Source organism: Protopterus annectens, chromosome 1.part1, assembly GCF_019279795.1.
Source record: "Protopterus annectens isolate FY-2018-M chromosome 1.part1, PAN1.0, whole genome shotgun sequence".
NCBI lineage: Eukaryota > Metazoa > Chordata > Ceratodontiformes > Protopteridae > Protopterus > Protopterus annectens.
In genome coordinates, this window is record NC_056726.1 from 543,051,903 (window position 1) to 543,074,738 (window position 22,836).

A 22,836-nucleotide genomic window follows, 5' to 3' on the forward strand; every position below is an offset into this window, starting at 1 on the left:
AAAAATTTTTTAAATTCTCCTGAAAAAGCACTACATGCCAGATGAACAAATGCAACATTATACTTGTTCAGCTTATTCCTTTAAAACTTCCACGCAGATCTGAAACAGTCACTCCCAAATCACAAAACATGCTTATCAGTTTAACTGAAGTGCATTACATTCTTCTACAGTGGGTGCCAGAAATGCAGACCTTCAGACTGTTTCTTTTACTAGCTAAAACAACAGGCCATTTATAGATATTTGCAAATGGTATTTTATCAGTTTTGTAACATACTAGCAGAATACAAAGGAGATCTTGGATAACTCAGTAAACAAGTGCAACCAAGAAATACACTGCTGCTATAAAACTCGTCCAAGGATTAAACTGCTTTAAGACTGGAAAGCAACTTAGTCTGATAATTCTACTGTGCTCACAAGATCTTGTCTAAACTGTACATCTGTTTATGAAAATAAAGTATTGCTTGTATTTTATGCACCTGTTACTTACTGTATTTCATTACTGGACAGATCTTTATTCCCTTAGGTGGTGCGTTTTGTTTAGTTTACTTTTACAGTTTCTAATAAGACTTTCAAAACAGTTAAGGTTTGAAAATGTACAGCAATGCACTAATTGGGTACTAGTGAGCATACAACCTATGCTAACAAAAAGGTAGCATCCCATGACTACACATCCTAAATCAAAACAGAAAACCCAAAAGCAAAGCCGATCCCAGTTTAGTCTACACAGCAGTCAAGAATAAACCCTCTACTTCACCTCTCAAAAAGACAGCATTCAAAGTTATAAAACCAATAACCTTATCCGAAACTGCTCAGTCACATCATGGCTGATCCTTGCTTACTCAGACTAGAAGCAGGACACAGCAGCAGCATTCAACAGACTGACCCAGCCTGAAACAAATTTTTGGGGAGTGGGAAGATAGACACCCTCCAAAGTCATTATCAGCATTAGCCAAGGAATTCATCAAGATAGCCTCTTAACAGCAATGAACTAGAGAAATGCAGTCATTCCCTATATGTTGTCACCCCCACCATGCCCAAGGTCAGTCACCAACAAAAAAAAAAACTGTAGCCTTACTCCAGTGATTGGCTGGAATGAGTAGAAATGCATCCGAAGCAGGGCAAGATTAATACACTAGACCTCATTACAGTGAAGTTTGAAAAGATTACTGCCACTGCTGGCAAAACATCCTTAATACTTACCACCACTGACCATCTGATAGGTATCTAAACTTCTGAAGCAAAAGGTCAGTTAAACACAGATCAGGTGCAACTTTCTTCCACCTTCAAGTCTGTCTCAACAGTGTCCAGGAAACAGTATAGCAAACATGATGAAACTGATAAAACCTGAGACAGCATCTCGGTATTACACAAATAACCACGGCAGATCATGTCAATTCTACAATGGTCTTACCCCCACTCCCTCAACATACAGGAGTTACTGCCAAGTAACGTACATGTGCACCTGGACAAGACAGAATTCAAAAAGGGATTAATGTAAAGGTACTTCTATAAGTGAGCTTCCAACTTTCATTTCCTCACAGCCTACATAAAATTCAAGTTAATTCCTACTCAACATTTTGATTCCTAATTATACTGTTATTCCACTCGTTTCCAATATCCCTGCCTTTGGATGATCAACTTCTGTAACCACTAGCAAAAAACAGATAGTCAACACCTGTAAGTGCTGTTAAAGCCTGCACACAGGTTCATGACACAATGTGACTAGTTTGAGACCTACACAAAAACAAAATGCTCCCTTTAGGTCTACAATTTCTAGGCAGTCTAGACTAATACCCACTGAATAACCAACTAGTGCTACTAGACCCTGCCTTTTCATAGTCAAACTGGGAGCAATGTTTTAAAAATCACAGTATGCAAACGAGAGCCAAGGGAATTAATCATACCATTATAGGAACTCTACTGCCAATCATTAGTGGACCAGAGTTCCGCTTTGGCGACCCCTAACCGGGAAAAGCTGAAAGACAAACAACCACTATAGGAACTACAGCTCACAATCTTAACCTTTGTGCCAACTCAAGAGATTGAGGGTTATTTGGTTGGTAATTGAGACTGAACAGACATTGTTACTGACAAATTACTTCAAGGTTATGTGACTTTGGAGTCAATGACTTTAGTGTAGCAGAGACTGCAGTCTTGTATGCAAAAAGATTGTAGACTTTCCTGTTTGGTCCGGTCCTCTGGCTGTGACAGAATGATGAAATCTGCTACATTCCCAGCAGAATCTCTTCCATACACATTTCTCTATACAAAAATCACTATCTCCTGCAATCGGTCATACTGACTTTTGATCATAACTATACTTGTATATTTAAGTAAAACTGTTGGCCAAGACATTTAATCATGTTCAGAGCAAAGGAGTCATATAATCTTGTTTTCAAAAATTACTCCAAAGATACTTTCAAAAGCCTGTAGCAGTCATAGATCTCAATCAGGGACAACTCTCAAGAAAATAAAGCATTAGTACTAACTTGAGACATTGACCGGATAAGGGATTGCCTACAAAGTACAGTTTTGTACCTACCATAAATGTAGATGTTCGAGGATCCACACTGCTGCAGTCATAACCTGTGGGTAGTCCGCTGTCCTCGGTCGGCCCGAATACCAAAGTGTTAGGCTGGCGTCGGTCATGGTCGCGCAGATCTGACGTCAGTACGCAGTGGTACTAAAGCGCATGACCGACGCCATATCCTCAGTCTTTCTTGCCCCAGATGTCAGAAGGCCTAAAAAGAAAAAGGCCATAGCCAAAAATAGAAAATACCCAACCACCAATATAGAAAAATAATTACCCCAAAAGCAACACAGCAACCCCAAACTACAGAGGGGAAGGAGGGAGGGAAAATTGGACTGCAGCAATGTGGATCCTCGAACATCTACATTTATGGTAGGTACAAAACTGTACTATGTTCTTCGTCTCACATTGCTGTAGTCATAACCTGTGGGTAGAATCCCAAAGCAAAGGAAGGGAGGTTGGCAAAATTAAAAAGCATTAGGAGCTGCTAACATGCCCTGTAAAACTGCAGTGGCAAACCCAGCCCTAGACTTGGAATAAAGAGGGAGATGGTAATGTTTAGTAAAAGTGTGCACTGAACTCCAAGTAGCTGCCTCCAAAATATCCTTAGTAGCTACTCCCCTTAAAAAGGCAGTAGAAGTGGCAGTAGCCCTAGTGGAATGAGGTCTGATCCCAGCCGGAAAGTACAGTTTTGTACCTACCATAAATGTAGATGTCCGAACTGGATAGCATCTGCAGTCATAACAAGTGGGTTGTCCTGTCGACAGGCAGCCCTGCAGTCGGCCGGATTCCAAAGCTCGGGTCCGGCTCGCTGATGTCGCACTCCACCCGACGTCATCTCTGTTGGTCTTCGGGTATAAAAGCATCAGCCGACGCCATTTTCCTCAGTGTTTCTTGCCCCAGATGCCAGTAGCCCTCTTGCAGGCTAAAATTTGGATAGATGCCAATGTTTCCAAATAGATAGAGGTAAACACAACAATAAGCATATATGTACATATATACAAACAAATACACCATAAAGACTCCCCAACAGCTAGCTATTAGGAGGGTAAACACCCTAGGAGTACCACAGAGGGGAAGGAGGGAGGGTAATCCTAACTGCAGATGCTATCCAGTTCGGACATCTACATTTATGGTAGGTACAAAACTGTACTATGTCCTTCATGGATGCATCTGCAGTCATAACAAGTGGGTAGAATACCATAGCCAACTAGGGAGGAGGATAAAAGTAGATTATGGTGTGTTTAGGATCCTTGCAGTACAGCAGTGGCAAACCCTGCTCGGGATCTGGAATATAGAGGCAAATTATAATGCTTGGCAAATGTATGCACGGAGGTCCAAGTAGCCGCCTCAATAATGTCTTTGGTTGCCACTCCTCGTAAGAAGGCTGTGGTAGTGGCTGTTGCCCTTGTAGAATGAGGTCTTATGTTCTGTGGAATTGGTTTTCCATGGAAGGAGTAACAGTATCGTATGCAATTTCCTATCCATTTGGAGATTGTCTGTTTGGAAATAGCTTTTCCTTCCCTTCCTGTTGCATAGGCTACAAAAGTTGGTCAGTCTTTCTGCTATTTTTGTTCTGTCCAAGTAGTAGCGTAGCTGTCTATGTACATCCAAGGTATGCAGTATTCTTTCCCTCTGTTTTGTGGGTTGGGAAAGAAGGTAGGTAGGTGGATTGCCTGGTTTAAAGACACTCTGGATACCACCTTGGGCATAAATGTAGGATTAGTCCTCATGGACACTATCTTGGTGGAAGATTAGGAAGGGTTGCACTGCCATTAAGGCCTGTAGTTCTGAAACCCTCCTTGCTGAAGTAATTGCCAGTAGGAAAGCAGTTTTCCATGACAGGTGTTGTAGGTCTGCTGTTGCTGCTGGTTCAAAGGGTGATAGTGTCAACTTTTCTAGCACAAAGTTTAAATCCCAAGCTGGTAATGGTGGTTTCCTTGGAGGTTTTACATTCTTGATTCCTCTGAGGAACTGCCTGAGCAAAGGGTGCGAAAAACAGGTGGATCAAAGCTGTATTCTGCTGAAATAGCTGATGCATGTATCTTGATGGAGGAGTAGGACAGGCCTGAATGAAGAAGTTCGGCCAGATACTCCAGAATGTTAGGCATATCTATGTTTGACACATCTTTTCCTCTTTCCGTACTCCAAATGACAAACCTTTTCCATTTTCCAGCATAGTTCCTTCTTGTTGAAGGTCTGCGTGCTTCAAGAATAATGTCTTTAACTCTTTGGGAAAGTTCTGGATTAGCTGCTGCTATGTGATGTTCCATGCAGTCAGTTGCAGCATTTTTAGGCTTGGATGTATGATGCTGTAGTTGTTCTGAGTTAACATCAAAGGCATCAGGGGTAAGGGGTATTGGCCACATATTGTTCCGAGACATGCTCTTCAGTAGTGGGTACCAGTGTTGTCTTGGCCAGTTTGGAGCTATCAGGATTATCCTTGGACGTTCTTCCTTGATTTTTAGTAGTACCTTGTGTATCAAAGGAAGAGGTGGGAATGCATATGCTGTTAGGCCTTTCCAGTTGGAGAGTGAGTCCACTTTCCATGCTAGTGGGTGGAATGTCCTTGTGCAGAATTTTTTGAGCTGGTGATTGAGAGGTGATGCGAATAGGTCTATCTGTGGCATTCCCCATTTCTTTGAGATGGTCTTGAAGATGTCCGGGTGCAGCTTCCATTCGTGGGCATCCGAAGTGGTTCTGCTTAATATCTCTGCTAGAGTATTGTCTTTCCCCGGTACAAATATTGCCTGTAACTGAATGTTGTAGCTGAGTGCCAGGGTCCACAGCTCCAAGGTCATTCTGCATAAGGGGTATGAATGAGTGCCTCCCTGTTTGTTGATGTACCACATGACTGTGGTGTTGTCTGTCCTTATCATCAACTGGCCTTCTTTGAGAAATGGTTTGAACTTTTGGATTGCCAGTTTTACTGCCAGCATTTCTTTTAGATTGATGTGCAGGTGAAGTTGATCCTGTGTCCACAATCCTTGCACGCCTTTGTCCAGCATGTGGGCCCCCCATCCTAGGTCTGAAGCGTCTGTTGTGATGGTCTGGCTTGGTTGACATCTGCGAAAGGGTAGGCCTGGGTTTGACTGGCATGCCTGAGCCCACCATAGGAACTCCTGTTTTAAGCATGGAATTAGTGGGATTTCTGTTTCTAGACTGTGTCTGTGTTGGGACCATAAATTCTTTAGGTACCACTGTAGTTTCCTCATATGTAGTCTGGCAAATGGGACCAAGAGTATGCATGATGCCATGAAGCCCAAGGCCTGCAGAACTTTTCTTGCTGTTAACTTGTTCAGTTTTGTTAGTGCCAAGAAGTAAAGAGGAAGTTCTTTTGTTTTTCTGTAGTCAGGAATGCCATTTGTTGTACTGTGTCCAATTTCGCCCAAGAATGTCCTTGTTTGGGATGGTATCAGCCTTGACTTTTGTAAATTGACTGTGTATCCCAGTCCTTGTAGCAAGTAAATGACCCTTTGTAAATCTGTTGTCAGCTTGCTTTTGTTTTCCCTTGTAGCAGGCAGTCGTCCAGGTATGGGTAAATTTGAATTCCCTGTAGTCTGCAATGGGCGATTACTGATGCCAGGCATTTTGTGAATACTCTGGGCAGTAGATAAGCCAAAGGGCAATGCTGAGAATTGATAGTGCTCTGATCCTGCAAGAAATCTGAGGTATCTTCTGCAGATTGGTCGAATGGGGACGTGCAGGTATGCCTCCTTGAGATCTAGAGTTACCAGCCAAGACTCCTTGCCCAGCATGGGAAGAAGTTGCTGTAGGGTCAGCATTTTGAATTTTGGGACAATGATGTATGTATTTAAGGTGGACAGGTCGAGAATTGGTCTCCAACTTTTTCCTTTCTTGGAACTAGGAATAGTCTGGAATAGAACCCCTTTCCTTGTTCTGCTGTTGGCACTCTTTCCACAGCTCTCATGTTTGCTAACTCCATTATCTGGTAGAGCCTCTGTTTTTGATTTGGAGGTAGATTTGGCATTCCTCTTTTGACTGGTAAAGTGTGGAAGTGAAACCGGTAACCTTGATCAATGGTTTGTAAAATCCACTTGTCTTTTGTTATGTAGTGCCAGTTCTTTGAAAATAAGGTTAACTTTCCGCCTAGAGGAGCTGCTATTTGTTCCCTGGTAGGCGGATTTAGGATTAAGTCACTGTGGTTGTGCTGATGTAGTGGCAGTGGCTGTGTCTGTGCCTCTGTTGTTACCTTGCCACTGTCGTCCTCTGTAGGCACCTCCTCTGGATTGGTTTCTGCCTCTGGAGCGTCTATTCCTGCCCCTTTGAAATTTTGTGGAGTCAGGAAAGGACCAATTTTGGCAGGCCAGTTCCTGCTAAACCTTGGGGTTGAACCTGCAAGAAATCTTTAACAGTTTGAACAGATTTTGCCTTTTCTTCCATTTTCTTCATAACCTGCTGGGCAGGTGTACCAAACAAACTTGTCTTGTCCATAGGAGCATCTAGCAACTTAGCTTTAACATGATCCGGTAAAGCTTGTTCCTTTAGCCATGCATGCCTTCTTATCACTGTGCCTGTCATGGCTGATCTAAATGAAGCCTCCAGTGCATCATAGCCACATTTTAAGGAATGGTTGCTAACCTGTTGTATGTTATTTACCATCTCTAATACATATTTCTTATCAAGAGATTCATCAGTGGTTAGTTTTTAGTTAACTGATCAAGCATAAACTCTTGGTATTGTATCATGTGAAACTGACAGTTTAAAGCTCTAGCTGAGAGAGTAGCTGAAGTGTAGACCTTTTTACCCCATCTGTCTAATGACCTTGCTTCCCTTTCAGAAGGAATAGGGTTTTTAGCTGTGGTCGGCTACTGCCTTGGGACCCTGGGATATAGTTTCTGGGTCTGCAAGTGGGGCCTTGTAAAGGTGGTGATGAGTATCTGGCACCCTGTAAAATCTATCTGGTTTGGCAGGGGCTGGGTGTAAAGAATCTGGAGCGGAGCAAACATCATTGAAAGCATCATCCACCACAGAGAGAACAGGAGGTATAGCTAAGGGCCTGTGCTGTGGGAGGTGCAGAAAGGTCCTAAGTCTTTTCTGGAGTCTGAAAAATCCTGTTGCTGCCATTGGAACTGTTCTCGCATGGCATGCAAGGTTTCCCCAAAGGAGAATTCTTCTGGTGGGGAAGCAGCTGGAATGGATTCTTCAGCATCAGAATCTTCAAAATTGGAGAAGGGAGCCTCTGGCTGGTCAGTTATGTCTGATTCATCAGCAGAATCATCAGAAGACACTGGCTCAGGGGCTCTGCCCTAGGTCTCTTCTCTGGGGCTGAGAGGCCCTGTCTGGGTGAGATTGAGATCCTCTAATTAAAGAAATTAAATCTTCTGCCAAAGAAAGCATTTGAGAACTAGAAGAGGGCCTGGATGTGGGGGTTTAACAGGCACTGTTTTAGTAGTCTTGGCTGCTTTAGCCCTGGCGAAGGCCTTAATGGACATGGCTGCTGGAGGCCTAGCAGCACCACGTGCTGGGGTAGAGACATCCAAGGGATGGTGTCTGATAAGTCAACCACCGTAGTGGGTAAAATTTCTGAGGTCGATTCAAGAGTTGTAGCAGGGGCCTCAGTTGTAAGAATAGGTTCAGCTGTACTTTGATCAGTTTTCTCGGTTTCGGCGAAACAGAGACACTCGCGGTTTGCTTTACCGTGGTTTCGGCGAAACCGCGGACCGCGAGTGTCGGTCTTTATCTTTGCGTTTTTGGTAGATTGGGTAGTCGGAGGATCCGATGGCATAATGCGCAAAATCAGAACCGAAAAACTGTTCTGCAAACTCCGACCGATGCCTAAGCGTTCGTCGGTTGAAAGAGCACAGGCGAACAGGCTGCTACGTCGTGGGCTGGGCCTAAACAAGGCAGACAGTAAGAGTGGAAATCTTTATGAGGTATTTGTTTCCCACAGGTTAAACAATTGTTAACTTTTCTGACATCGGCTGAGGCAAGAAAGAGTCCCCAGCGGGTACTTAGCTTTAGAAGTCTTGAAGTAGTATTCGGTAGAAGTAATCTCTGGATCCGACCGACCGGCACTTGCGAACAGCTTCTGCTTGGCCAGCGGCAAGAAAGACTGAGGAAAATGGCGTCGGCTGATGCTTTTATACCCGAAGACCAACAGAGATGACGTCGGGTGGAGTGCGACATCAGCCGAAGCCGGACCCGGACTTTGGAATCCGGCCGACTGCAGGGCTGCCTGTCGACAGGACAACCCACTTGTTATGACTGCAGATGCATCCATGAAGGACATCATCCTTTCCATGATGAGAACAACAAAAAGCAATACAATGGCCAATCCACTTAGAAATAGTTTGCTTTGAAACAGCTTTTCCTTGTGAACCCAAAGCAAAAGAAATGAATAACTGTTGAGTCTGCCTGAACCCTTTAGTTCTGCTCAAATAATAGCTTAACTGCCTGTGAATATCCAAAGAATGCAAAATTTTTTCGCCTTTATTTTGGGGATCAGCATAAAAAGTAGGCAAATGAATTGATTGGTTTAAGGCCACATTAGAAACAACTTTAGGCATAAAAGTAGGGTTAGTACGCAGGGATACCCTATCCTTATGGAATATCAGGAAGGGTTCAACTGCCATTAGAGCCTGTAATTCAGATACCCTCCTAGCAGACGTAATGGCCAACAAAAAAGCAGTCTTCCAAGACAAAAACTTCAACTCAGATGTAGCTGCAGGTTCAAAAGGAGGTAAAGTAAGCTTTTCCAACACAAAATTGAGATCCCAGGCAGGAGTAGGAGCTCTACATGGGGGTCTTATGTTCTTTGCCCCTCTAAGAAATTGCTTAAACAAAGGGTGAGAAAATAATGGTGGGTCACAATCATAGTGAGCAGAAATGGCTGCAGCATGAACTTTCACGGAGGAGAAAGACAAACCCTTGTCTAATAATTCTGTAAGGTACTGTAGTGTAACACTCAAATTAGGCACTGAAACATCAAAGCTCTTTGCTGTGCTCCAAAGAAAAAATCTCCTCCATTTATCAGCATAAACTTTCCTAGTACTAGGTCGTCTGGCTTCCAATATGACATTCAAAACTTGAGGAAGCTGCGACCCCCCAGGGTCTAAAACAGAATATGCCAGGCTGTCAGATGCAGGGACTGTATCTTGACATTGAGAAAATGATTGCTTGCCTGGGACAAAAGGTGTGGAATTGGTGGAAAAGGCCAAGGAGGCTCCTGTACTAAAACTCCTCAGCAGAGGATACCAGTGCTGACGTGGCCAATCTGGAGCTATTAGAATCATGCAAGGCTTGTCCTGTCTGACCTTCAAGAGTACCTTGGGAAGGAGAGGCAGAGGAGGAAAAGCATAGACGTGAAGGTTGTTCCAACTGAAAGATAGAGCATCCACTTTCCAAGCTTTTGGGTGAAACATCTTTGTGCAAAATTTTGGCAGTTGGAAATTTTGTGGAGAAGTGAACAGATCTATGTCTGGAGTTCCCCAAGCCACTGTCAACTGTTGAAATACATGAGGATCCAATTTCCACTCGTGGGGATCCACCATCTGTCTGCTCAAAACATCTGCTAAGGAGTTCTGTGCTCCTGGTAGAAACCTTGCTTGAAGAGTGACGTGCAAACTCAGAGCAGTCTCCCACAAAATCATAGCCTGTCTGCAAAGAGGGTACGAATGGGTTCCCCCCTGCTTGTTGATGTACCACATGACTGTTGTGTTGTCTGTTTGAATCAACACCTGTCCCGGTTGAAGTAGATCCTTGAAAGCCATCAGTGCAAATTGGACTGCTAACATCTCCTTCATGTTGATATGCAAATGCTGTAGTCTGGGAGGCCACGTGTCTTGAATCCATTTCCCATTGGAGTGTGCTCCCCAAGCCATGTCTGAGGCATCTGTCATTAAGATCTGACTCGCCTCTGGTCGGGTCACAGAGAGTCCCTTGTTTAGGTGACATTCCTGAGCCCACCACAAAAATTCCTTTTGGATGCAAGGTATTATCTGAATGACAGTGTCCAAATCGTGGCAGTGTTGAGTCCATACACTTTTGAGATACCATTGTAGCTTCCTCATATGTAGTTTGGCACTGGGAAGTACCAGAATACAAGATGCCATGAACCCCAAGGCTTGAAGGACTGTCCTTGCAGTCAGCCTGGACAGTAGGGATAATTGCTGGAAGTATAGGGGAAGAATTCTTTGCTTGTCCGGGGTCAAAAAAGCCATCTGAGAGGCTGTATTCAGTCTCACACCCAGAAAGCACATGTCCTGAGAGGGTACTAGACTGGACTTTGTTTCATTCACAGAATACCCTAGGCACCTTAAAACTGCCATTACATACTGTAGATGCTGAAGCAACTTGACTTTGTCTTGAGCAAGAATCAGGCAATCGTCCAGATAAGGATAAATTTGTATTCCTCAGTCTTAAGAAGGCTATCACAGGAGCCAGGACCTTTGTGAACACCCTGGGCGCAGTAGATAAGCCAAAGGGCAATGCAGAGAACTGATAATGAAAAGTACCAGCCCGAAAATGCAGGAACCTCCTGCAGCTGGGCCTGATAGGAATGTGAAGATTGGATTGATCCAGAGTTACCATCCAGTGATCTTTGCCTAGCAGAGGCAGAAGTTGCTGCAAAGTTAACATCTTGAACTTTGGAATGTCTAGGTATGTATTGAGAGTGGACAAATCCAGAATTGGCCTCAAAGTGTTTCCTTTCTTTGGCACAAGAAACAGGTGAGAATAAAATCCTAGGCCTACTTCTGACGGAGGTACCACCTGGATAGCCCCCATTTGTAAAAGTAAAGAAATCTGCTTGTGAGCCTCCAGCCTTTGCTGAGGAGGTACGTCCAGCATGCCTTTGAAAGGAGGCAAGGTGTGAAAATAAAACTTGTAGCCTCGATTTATAATGTCCAACACCCATTTGTCCTGGGTGATCAAAAGACAATTTTGCTTGAAAAGTGCCAACTTTCCTCCTAGAGGAGCTGCCAGACAGGAGGAATCTGGCAGCTGGAGATACAGGTCATTGGGTCTGTTTACGAAAAGGCTGACCCCTGCCCTCACCAGAAGATTGTGCAGGAGAACTCCACGTCCTAGGTCTGAAAGACCCCTGAGCATGAGCTCTGCCCCTACCACGTCTAGATCTGCCCTTAGACTGAAAATCAGAAGGATAAGCCCATCCTTTTGCAGGCCAATTTCTGCTAAACTTAGGGGGCTGCACTTGTAAAAATTCCTTAACCGTCTGCATGGACTTAGCTTTGTCTTCCATTTTCTTCAAAACTGACTCCACAGGAGAACCAAAAAGAACTTCAGATTGAAGAGGAGCATCCAAAATTCGAGCTTTAACATGCTCTGACAAATTCTGATCCTTAAGCCAGGCGTGCCTACGAATAACTGAACCAGTGGCAGCCACCCTGGAAGAAGCCTGAAGAGCATCAAAGCCACACTGCAAGGAATGCTTACCTACCTGATCAGAGGCATGAACTAAGTCCTGCAATTCCTTACACACTATACCCTCAGCTAAAGCATCTACCTTAGATTTCAACTGACTTAACAGAAAATTCTGGTACTTCAGCATATGAAACTGGCAATTTAAAGCCCTCATAGCTAGCGTGGAGGAGGTATACACTTTTTTACCCCACCTATCCAAAGCTCTAGAATCTTTATCCAGAGGAACTGGATTCTTAACTACAGAAGCCCTGACACCCTTAGGTCCCTGACTAATAGTTTCCGGGTCAGCTCTAGGACTCTTATACAAATATTTATGAGCCTCTGGAACTCTGTAATACCAGTCTGGCTTGACAGGGGCAGGGGGTAAAGAATCAGGATTAAGGGAAGCTTCAGAAAAACATCCTGAACAACATCCAAAACAGGGGGAATAGCCAAGGGCCTATGTTGTGGTAAAAACAAAAATTCCCTAAGCCTCTTACGAGAATCTGAAAAATCCTGACCTTCCCACTTAAAATGCTCCCTCATGGAGTGCAGGGTTTCAGAAAAGGAAAAATCCTCTGGAGGAGAAGCAGAAGGACAGGAATCCTCTGCATCCGAATCAGAAAAGGGAGGAAAATCCTGAATGTCCTCAGCTGAAGACTCGGAGAAATCTGAGGAATGCTCCAAACCCTCCACCTCTGTCTCCACCCTAGGCCTCTTATGGAGGGGGCATAGAACCTCTGATTAAAGTAATCAAATCCTCTGCCATTTTCAGCATATGTTTCTTGGGAACAGAGCCTGAAGAACCAGGGCTGACGCCTGTGCCAGAAAGACCAGGTCTAGCTTTAGAAGGGGCTTTAGTGACAGAAGTAGAAGGCCTAACAACCTTATGTAAAGAAGGAACTACAGAAACTTGAGAGGCCCCCTCGGCCTGACCTAACTCCTGAGAGGCCATTTCCTGTAAGATTAAAGGCTCCCCCTGTGATTCAGCAGAAACCTCGGCTGTATCCACAGATTCAACCGTAGCTTCCATAGAACCGGCGTCCGCAACGGACGACTCATCCTGCTTAGACTTTAACAATTTATCTTTTCGCTTCTTAGCGGTAGCGGGCGTCGGAGGATCCGACGGCATGTTGTAGTTACACCGCCTACCGAAAACAAGTCTAGCACAATCTAACCTACTTTTAATGGTGCGCTTATTAAATCTAGCGCAAAAGCGACACCCGACTACGTCGTGCTCAGGCCCCAAGCAAGGAATACAGAGAGAGTGGTAGTCCCTATGAGGTATCCATTTCCCACAAGAAATACAATTATTAACTTTTTCTGACATCCGGATTTAACTGAGGCAAGAAAAGACAAAAATATTCCCCAACGGGGTACTTAGCCCAACTTGGTCTTCGGTCTGAAACTCAGAATACGAAAATTTCAGGACGCTGAACGGCACTTGCAAACGCTGCTTCTGCTTCGGACCATGCGGCAAGAAAGACTGAGGATATGGCGTCGGTCATGCGCTTTAGTACCACTGCGTACTGACGTCAGATCTGAGCGACCATGACCAATGCCAGCCTAACACTTTGGTATTCGGGCCGACCGACAGCAGACTACCCACAGGTTATGACTGCAGCAATGTGAGACGAAGAACATCTATCATTAATTTATTAAGTAAAATTCATTACCTTTTCCCCCCAAAAGTTACCAGTTTTGGGAGGGATTAAGAGGGAAAGCGATAAAATTTGAGTCAAAATCGGGGACATCCCTGAAAATTAGAGACACAAGTATGCTGGCAGTTGTCATTTTCACACAGAAAATATGTAATTTTCAATTTAAATAAGCTAGTTTAGATGGGTCATCTAGAGAGTTGACTGTAACCTACACAGGGGTCTTAAAACTCAAATGACCACAAGGAATATAGTGCATTCAGTTGAAATTGCCAAATGAAAAGTCAGTGCAACTAGGATGTAGCTCTCACCCAAACTTGCGCTCATTTGAGGGCTGCTTGAAGGCCAAGGGCTGTGAGTTTGAGATTCCTAGTTCAAGAAAAACTATAATCTCAAACAGCATTCTCTCCAAAGAATTGTGTTAAAAATACAGAAAATAACACACAAGGCATGGAATATGCAAATAGGCAAAAATACCCTAGTACAGCAATGCACAACTGAAACATGCTTTTAAATTTTAAAGTTTCTCAAAAATGACTCCATACAGCTAAGTTCCGTGGCATACAGAAATAAAGAACCATACCACAGGAATAATTTACCAACATGCCCAGGGCACCTCATCTATCACGGGGGTAATAGGCTATTATGCATCCACCCCCAACCCCGTGGAAAAATGGGCCAAATCAAGGCAGGTCAGATAGAGAAAAAAAATCCAAACAATTGAAGATACCCAAGCAAGTCTTGCCAAATTTTCCAGGAGTCAGGTATCAAAGTATACCTATTTGAACTAAACCAATGGCAATCATGTTTTCATTCTATTCAAAGTTACACAACCACACACAAGATGTATATAATACTGTGGTGCTTTAGAAGGTCAAGAGATTTTAAAGCTACATGATAAAATGCTCAGTTTGCAGCGCATATAACAGCCTACCTTTCATAATAAAAGCATACAAAAGTAAGATACATGGGCTGTGCGATTAATATAAGCAGTAATCCACAGCATGCCAACTTTCTGGAATATTCAAAACAATTTTATGTTCTTAGACATTTACATAACCTTCCAGTAAGCTTGCATACAAGCGACCTTGAGCCTTTGGACAGAAGTTAAAGTAAATCTAATACAAAGCAACCTAATGACTAATGTCACAATTGCACAAAAAGGAGCCGTTACACAGGCGGGGATTCTGAGGTGAACATGGTATACTTTCTGCAAAGTACATTGCTATTAACCAGTTCCAGTACAATACACACTGGAGTGCACATGTAGAGTTTTGTCCATCTGAAATATGAAGGCAGCTCTATGCAGATGTTTTCAGACAAAACAAACCTCATTAAGCTGTTAAACAATAATGTAAGAGTACTCCGCTAAAACTAGTTTACTCCATGGACACTTTCACAGCACAAATTCTTGTACTCTGCCTTCCACACTCCGGGCATGGATTACCCCACTCCCCCACCCAGCTTACTCAGTAAGGTGTCAAATCTTACGTGCTCCCAGCCCTCTGCTTACAAGTCAGACCCTAAAAGTAAAGTTAGTTGTCTCTTCATAACAGATCCATGGAAAGTGGGTTAGTCCTCAGTACCTCAACACTATATACTGCAAGCAGTAGGACCACTAATACCACTCAAGAACTTCCCCAGAAAAATGCTTATGCTCCCTAAACGTTCCTCTACTCAACTCTTCAGGTCTTTATTACTGCACTGGGACAAGAAACAGGTAATTAAGCCTGAAAAGCAAACAAAGCCATAAGGAACAAAGGTTCTGACTAGTGCTCATCACAAGCAAATGGGAGGGGACTTGGAAATGAGACAGCACCAGGTCCAAGCAGAGAGATAAGTGGAAAATGTTACAGATTGACTCTCATATAGATCTGTTGTGTATGATAAGAACTTATCTAATAAGCAGTCCTTTCTCACAAAGGACAGAATAACAAACTATCCAGCCAGGTGGGCCCGATGAGGGCTGCTGAGATGAGTGTGTGATATATATTATACACACATATGTATGTGTGCGCGCATGTGTGTGTAAGGAACATGCCCCCCCCCCCCCCAAGTAATTACTCAGTGATGTCTCAGCCTCTGAGTTTAGTAAAGTACCTAGGATCTACTGAAAAAAATGTAGTGCAGTAATGTGAAGCTTTACAAACCTGGAGTGACAACACTTAAGTGATAGCCTTCTCTGCATAAAGGTTTTATAGCACAAATAATGTCAATTCTTCAGCAGACGTGCACACCGTTACTGTGACCTTAAAAACATAATAGCATTCGGTAGGGTGCTGTGAGTTTATGTAGTGCTCCCACAGAGATTTACTGCACAAATGGTTTAGCAAATTAACAGTTTATTGAACTACACTATACTAACTGGTAAGCCATGCTTAACGCACACAACAGCACACGCTACAAGACACAACACGCTACACACACAACACTGTGGCAGCACACACACACAACACGCAGCACACACAACACGCGCACACAACACGCCAAGACACACACAACTGTAGCACACACAACACGCGCGCACACACAACACGCGCGCACACACAACACGCGCGCACACACAACACGCGCGCACACACAACACGCGCGCACACACAACACGCGCGCACACAACACGCACACACACAACACGCACACAGGAAATCTCGTTAGAGTCATGACTTACTCGAATCAAATGAAAGTAAAGTGCAACATCGTTTCCTCACACCAATGAATGTGGTAATGTCAAGTCGAGTTAGACATTATCGACATTACCCAACTTACCTTGATGTCCAGAGATGTCCTACAAACATTTCGTAGGGAGGCAAGCCCCCCTGCACCCCTCACATCCCCTATTATATATTCCAACTCGGAAATCATACTACAGTGAGGAAAAGGGTAATTTTCCCGATTCCCACTGTAGTGCAATCTCCAATCCAATTGTAAACAGCGACAGCCAAAACCACAAATGCCAGCTACGTCTCAAAGCTCCAGAGGCAATGTAAGTTCAATTCAGGATTTAAAACGTTTTGCACCTGTGATGATTGGGAAGAGATGGGCGAAGGCTGCCAGCCTAGTCAGATAGCATTTGAAACATAATTTAATCAACTGTATAAATAAATGTAAAATACAGGCATGTTTTCTTGATAATAAATGTAAAATACTGTGAAATATGGAACTGCAAAATAAGCGACAACATTGCACTCTACTGGCCCAGTGAAGCATGTTGTACCCTTTCATGTTAGAATTCGGCTCTAGGGTGGCTGGATGAAGATTTCATGACCATTGTTTTAAGGCTGAAGTTTATGACTACAATTTAGAAGTGGAAGGTGCTTTATTGCTCTAGTTTCTGCTAGCATATACATGTGAAATGTCTTGTATTGTAAGTTTCTGAGGAGTTGTTAGATTGCTAAATAATGCAGTTTGTGGCCTGAGAACTCAGACCAGGTGTTAAGATGATGCACTATGAATACTGGGAAAACCTAAACGTCAAAAATGATGTAATTTTGGGAGGGCCTTAGAGATATGTTTGTTAGTAATGTTTAAATACTATTTCTCACAAGAGACCAAAAAGCATTTTGACTTTGGATATCCAACTTACCAGCACTCGGCCTTATGCTCACATGTAAGTTTTAGCACTGTGATTTCTTGTAGGACTAGTTAAAACTAGTAAAGATTAGGTATTTTTCTTTGAAATCAAACCTGTCCTACTGTATTATTTTAATTGTGTGTGATCTGTGAACTTTTAGATATCTCTGTGGTGTAGTAGTTTTGTCTTGTGTTTTAATTATTTATTATTAAATATTTTTAAAAACTTCTACCTGTGGCTGATTTGTGTAGAGAAGCTCTAGAGTACATTGCATATTTATAGAGGTTACTGTAATAGGCCACTCTAAAGTAAGCCTCGACTGTTAAGTCATACTACCATTGGATATTAATATTGCACAGTAATAATTGGACAACCTTTTAAGGGCCTTTTAGTAGCTGACATTAACTGGGTGGTGGCAGTAATTACTACCGTATAGTTTGGGTAAAGGGGCACAGTTGGAGAATCTGTGTCAGCCTTTCCCAGGAGTGTCTGTGAAGTTGTATAAATACTTCTCAAAGTGTGCGTGTGTTGTGTCAGCTACTTGGCATGGACATGAAGCACTGGTTAGACAGAGAGTGTACTGGAGGTTTTAGCTTGCCCAGTTAGGCTGAGACACGCACCCTAGAGCTGTGCCAGTGGGGAGTCTTATTGGGGACCTGGTGAGCAAGGGAGCAACCAGCCCCAGACTGTTTGTGATCTGTGTGTGCACTTAAGGGAAACTGTACTTTACTGTGTGTATTAGTCATCCTTTCCTCTTCAAGGAGACGACCTCCCTGGTGTTAACGGTGAGGATTGAGGCTCCTTGATTGCTGGGCCAGGGCACGGTCGTCACAGCACCTATAACATCTACCATCTGAATGACTGCAAACTTACAAACATTTGACAGTAAACATAGTGAACAGATTTTACACACACACATATATATATATACATAGAGTCTGCCAAGTACACATGCATATGTGGGATATTGTCATAATGGCCAAGGTGTTTAACTTACAGACACAAGGTGCAGGGTTTGACTCTCATATGGGATAATTGGCTAGGCTTAAAATGGCCCACAAGAGCAGTTAACCTAGTACTAACTTATGAACCTATGAAACAGATGCTTTTCAGTATGTGTTTGAGCATGTACTAGTGTGTAGGGTATAAACCAGTTAAACAGCAGCCTGCTGCAGTATACAAACATTTACACTAGTGACAGTAACACCCAATATCAGCAACAAGGCAAGTACTAGGACTACTTCCCCTAAGAAAAAAATGAAGCATGGTCAATTTAAAAAAAAATGAAGACAGTTCCTCTTATAAAGTGAAATGCAGACAATGTCTTTCACCCTCTGAGAGGGGAAAACTCTGATGTACAGGACGGCGCAGTGGTGCAGCGGTTAATGCTGTCTCCTCACAGCAAGAGGTTCTCTGGTTCGATTCTCGGCTGGGGTGCCTTCTGTGTGGAGTTTGCATGTTCTCCCTGCGTTCGCGTGGGTTTCCTCCGGGCACTCCGGTTTCCTCCCACATTCTAAAGACATGCTTTTGGAGCATTTCTCCCTGGGCCTCCACTGAAAACAGGATCTGTGGAACCTAGTCGGACTTTCCCGGTCAACAAATGTTAAATAAATAAATATTCATACATTAACTTAGATCACACAATAGGGAGGAATAAGCAGAAATTCCCAGTTAAATGTACAAGTGGCCTAGCACACAGTGACCCTCTGTGACTAAGATTCTAGTCTTTGATCACATGTAAATGATGACTGATGCGAATTTGGGAAGTAAATCTGATCAACTTGTTCTTGAGCATCTGTAGAGAAACTCTTGGTAATACTATAGTTATGTATACAATGAATGCATGTACACTTGTACTTCTAGAAAAGTCCATTCTACAGGCATGCTTAAGCTGTCCACTCAACTTGTAAAAAGAAAGCTGGTAAACAGGTAGACTATTTTACATCACTTAAGTCCCAGGCACCTGAATGATCATTACATCCTTTACTTTTTAAGGCTTTTGGGGAACTATTACAAGCCTTAAAGGTACAATCTAGCAAAGTGATTGTAGCCATGTCCAGCTGGCTTTGAAATGGAACAGACTTGTAACAGATGTCTAAAAGGATTCGGCAGTGAAAACAGAATACATTTAAAGGCAAAAAGTCCAAAAACATTTGAAAAGCTTACCTGTTTTGGACACTACACAACTTCAGAGTATGTTGCTCATACCCTTGGTTCTCCTGCCAGAAATGAAAGTCTAACTTCACAGCTATTTTTATACAGGTTGTGTTGGCAGCACTCAACAGTGTCAATACAACACAATCCTCCTTTCTAGCTTGGCTCATCAATAGCACTCCTTTGCTCCTGAATGTTTATTGGTGCTACAAGTGGGCAACAGTTATTGCAGCAAAGCCAACTGTACAATAAACACGGGCCAAGCCTGTAATCTATCATTGTTTGATCAGTGTTCTACGCCAATAAAATTTAAATGTCCAATTATACAGAATAAAAAATTCTACTTACTTTACTGTCTAAATCCTTCTGGCCGATTTCAGACTGAACGATGTACAGAAGGGCATCTACCAGCCCATCACATTCCCGGAGTTTCCTGCGTGCCTCACTGCGTTCAGAGCTCACATTCCTAAAGAAATCAGGCAAAATAATGTTTTAGAAAGGTTCAGAACTCTAAACTAGAAGACAGTTTTGCACAGCTAAGGATACACAAACTACACACTGCATGTCTCTCACTGAAAAAGTACAACAGAATACTCTAGATAAGATTAAGTTAAGCTCTGCTACTTCTGCCAAAGATACTCAAGATGAAGTAGGAAGACCTTTCCTGGTCAAAAAGTCAAAGCAAAATATCTGCTCATTTTAAGCAAATGAGAAAAGTTTCAATATCTATACCAAATGTGTTCTCAGTCCAGAGATAATCAAAGCAGATAAACTCTGATGAACCAAATGATGCCTTAAGATTTTTTTCTTGCAGATAAGACGTCTTTTGTCAGAACAAAAACTATAAACTGGAAATTGCCCCATCGTGTGTGCCAGAAGCAGCAACTTTTGTTCAACCACCTCTTTTGGAGAGGGAGAAGGGATTTCACACTGCCATTTCTGCAAGGCAGCCCATAGAGATACCAAGGGAGCTACAATAAAGAACTTGTGACAACAGCAGAATCAGCAGGCTGTAATGCCCGTGTGGAAGTCTCCTGAAGATCTTTAGTCTTGCAGTATAATGTGCATGGGTCACCACACAACTCCATCCCAAAAAAGTAATCTGACAATGAAAGTACAGTTTTGTACCTACCATAAATGTAGATGTTCGAGTGTTCACCCTGCTGCAGTCATCACACTTGAGTTATCCTGCCGTCAGGCGGTTCCGCAGTCGGCCTGAATTCCAAAGTCTTGGTCCGGCGTCGGTTACTGTCGCTTCCTCCATGACGTCAGTGCGCCAGGGGTATAAGAGAGGCATCAGACGCCATTTTCTTCAGTTTTTCTTGCCCCAGATGTCAGGTGCCACCCCAATAGGGGTCACTGCATAGTACCAATATAATAAAAGTGAAGCACAAACAAAACCATATCTCCAGCTATAAGCAAATACACCACAAAGGTTTTATCAGATATAAAGGCATAGAAAGGTTTCAGTTAGATCATCGTGTTACCCTGCTGCAGTCATCACACTTGGGTTGAATCCCAAAGCTAAGGATGGGAGGTGGAATCAACCAGGGTTAGAAGAGGCTAGTAGGCCCTGCAAAACTGCAGTGGCGAAGCCAGCTCTAGTCTTAGAGTATAGTGGTAAGTGATAGTGTTTGGTGAAGGCGTGTACTGAACTCCAAGTTGCAGCTTCCAGAATATCCTTGGTTGGCACCCCCACTGAGGAAGGCTGTAGATGTAAGCTGCTGCTGCCCTGGTGGAGTGGGGCCTTATGCTAGCAGGAACGGGTTTTCCATGATGGGTGTAACAAAAACGTATGCAATGTCCTATCCATTTTGAAATGGTCTGTTTTGAGATCGCCTTTCCTTGTGATGCTGTAGCATAAGATGCAAAGAGCTGGTCAGATTTTCTGAAAGCCTTAGTTTTATCCAAGTAGTAATGTAGTTGCCTGTGAATGTCCAAGGAGTGCAGGAGTCTTTCTCCTTTGTTCTGTGGATTTGGGAAAAAGGTGGGTAAATGGATGGTTTGATTTAGAGCCACACTGAATACCACCTTTGGCATAAAGGAGGGGTTAGTTCATAGAGAGACTCTCTCGATGAAAAATGATGAAAGGCTCCACTGCCATTAGTGCCTGTAGCTCTGAGACTCTTCTGGCTGAAGTAATTGCTAGCAGCAGGGCAGTTTTCCATGATATAAACTTTAAATCAGCTGAGAAAGCTGTCTCAAAAGGTGGTAGCGTAAGCTTTTCCAGAACAAAGTTGAGGTCCCAAGTTGGAGTGGGTGCTCTCCTGGGAGGTCTTATGTTTTTGGCCCCTCTGAGGTACTGCTTTAGAAGTGGATGTGAAAATAAGGGAGGATCAGTGTTGTAGTGAGCTGAAATAGCTGAGGCGTGGATTTTAATAGATAAAAAGGAAAGTCCTTTGTGTAACATCTCCGTTAAATATTGTAGAATCTGAGGTATGTCCGGCTCAAGGGGATTTCGGCCTTTAGCATGGTTCCAAGCACAAAATCTTTTCCATTTGTCTGAGTAGGCTTTCCTGGTGCTGGGCCTCCTGGCCTCCAGAATGACATCCATAACAGCTTGTGATAGAGGAGCTGGCTGGTTGTTTAGGTGATTTGCCATGCAGCCAGATTTAAGGTATTCAGTGTCTTGCTGTGTGAGCAGATGAGGAATTTGTGGTCAAATCCATGGTGGGCTGTGGGCCATGTTCCTTAGTAGTGGGTACCAGTGCTGGCGTGGCCAATCTGGTGCAATGAGTATCATTTGTGGTCTCTCCATTCTGACTTTCAGTAGCACCTTTGTTAGAAGGGGCAGTGGAGGAAAGGCATATACTGTCAACATTTTCCAACTGAGAGTGCGTCCACTTTCCAAGTTCGATGGTGGAATGTCCTTGTGCAAAATTTTGGTAGCTGATAGTTTTGGGGGCTGGCGAACAGATCTATGTTTGGGCGGCCCCATTTTTGAGTTATCATTGCAAATACTTGTGGATCCAGTTTCCACTCGTGGGGATCCATGATGTTTCTGCTTCGGTCGTCTGCCAATGTGTTCTTTCTTCCTGGCAGGAATTGTGCTTGTAATTGAACTTGGTAAGTCAGTGCTGTGTTCCACAAGGTCATTGCTTGTCTGCATAGAGGATAGGAGTGTGTACCCCCTTGCTTGTTTATGTACCACATTACTGTGGTATTGTCCATCCTTATTATAAGTTGGACTGGATGTAAGAGGTCCTTGAAAGCTGTCAGAGCATTCTGTACAGCTAGCATTTATTTTTGATTGATGTGCAGATATCTTTGATCTGTAGTCCATTTGCCTTGAACGCACTGTCCTGCCATATGTGCTCTCCAAGCATAGTCCGATGCATCTGCTGTCAGTTTGCCTGGCTGGGGGGAAGGTGAAAGGCTGACCCTTGTTGAGGTGACATGCCTGTGACCACCATAGAAAATCCTGTTGAAGGCAGGGAATGAGAGGTATCATTGTTTCCAAGCTGTGGCTGTGTTGAGTCCATATGCTTTTCAGGTACCATTGTAATTTCCTCATATGCAGTTTTGCAAACGGTATTAGT

The 22,836-nt window shown here is 43.3% G+C and overlaps 1 protein-coding gene across 1 annotated transcript in view; it reads right to left on the minus strand.

Annotated features, from left to right (window-relative positions):
• Window positions 1-22,836, minus strand: part of CTNND1 (catenin delta 1) — a gene marked incomplete in the record, with an annotated part of 1,335,518 nt that overhangs the window by 287,478 nt on the left and 1,025,204 nt on the right. Inside the window, 1 exon segment of the mRNA XM_044076626.1 lies at window positions 19,646-19,763. Coding sequence (XP_043932561.1) covers window positions 19,646-19,763 — 118 coding nt within the window.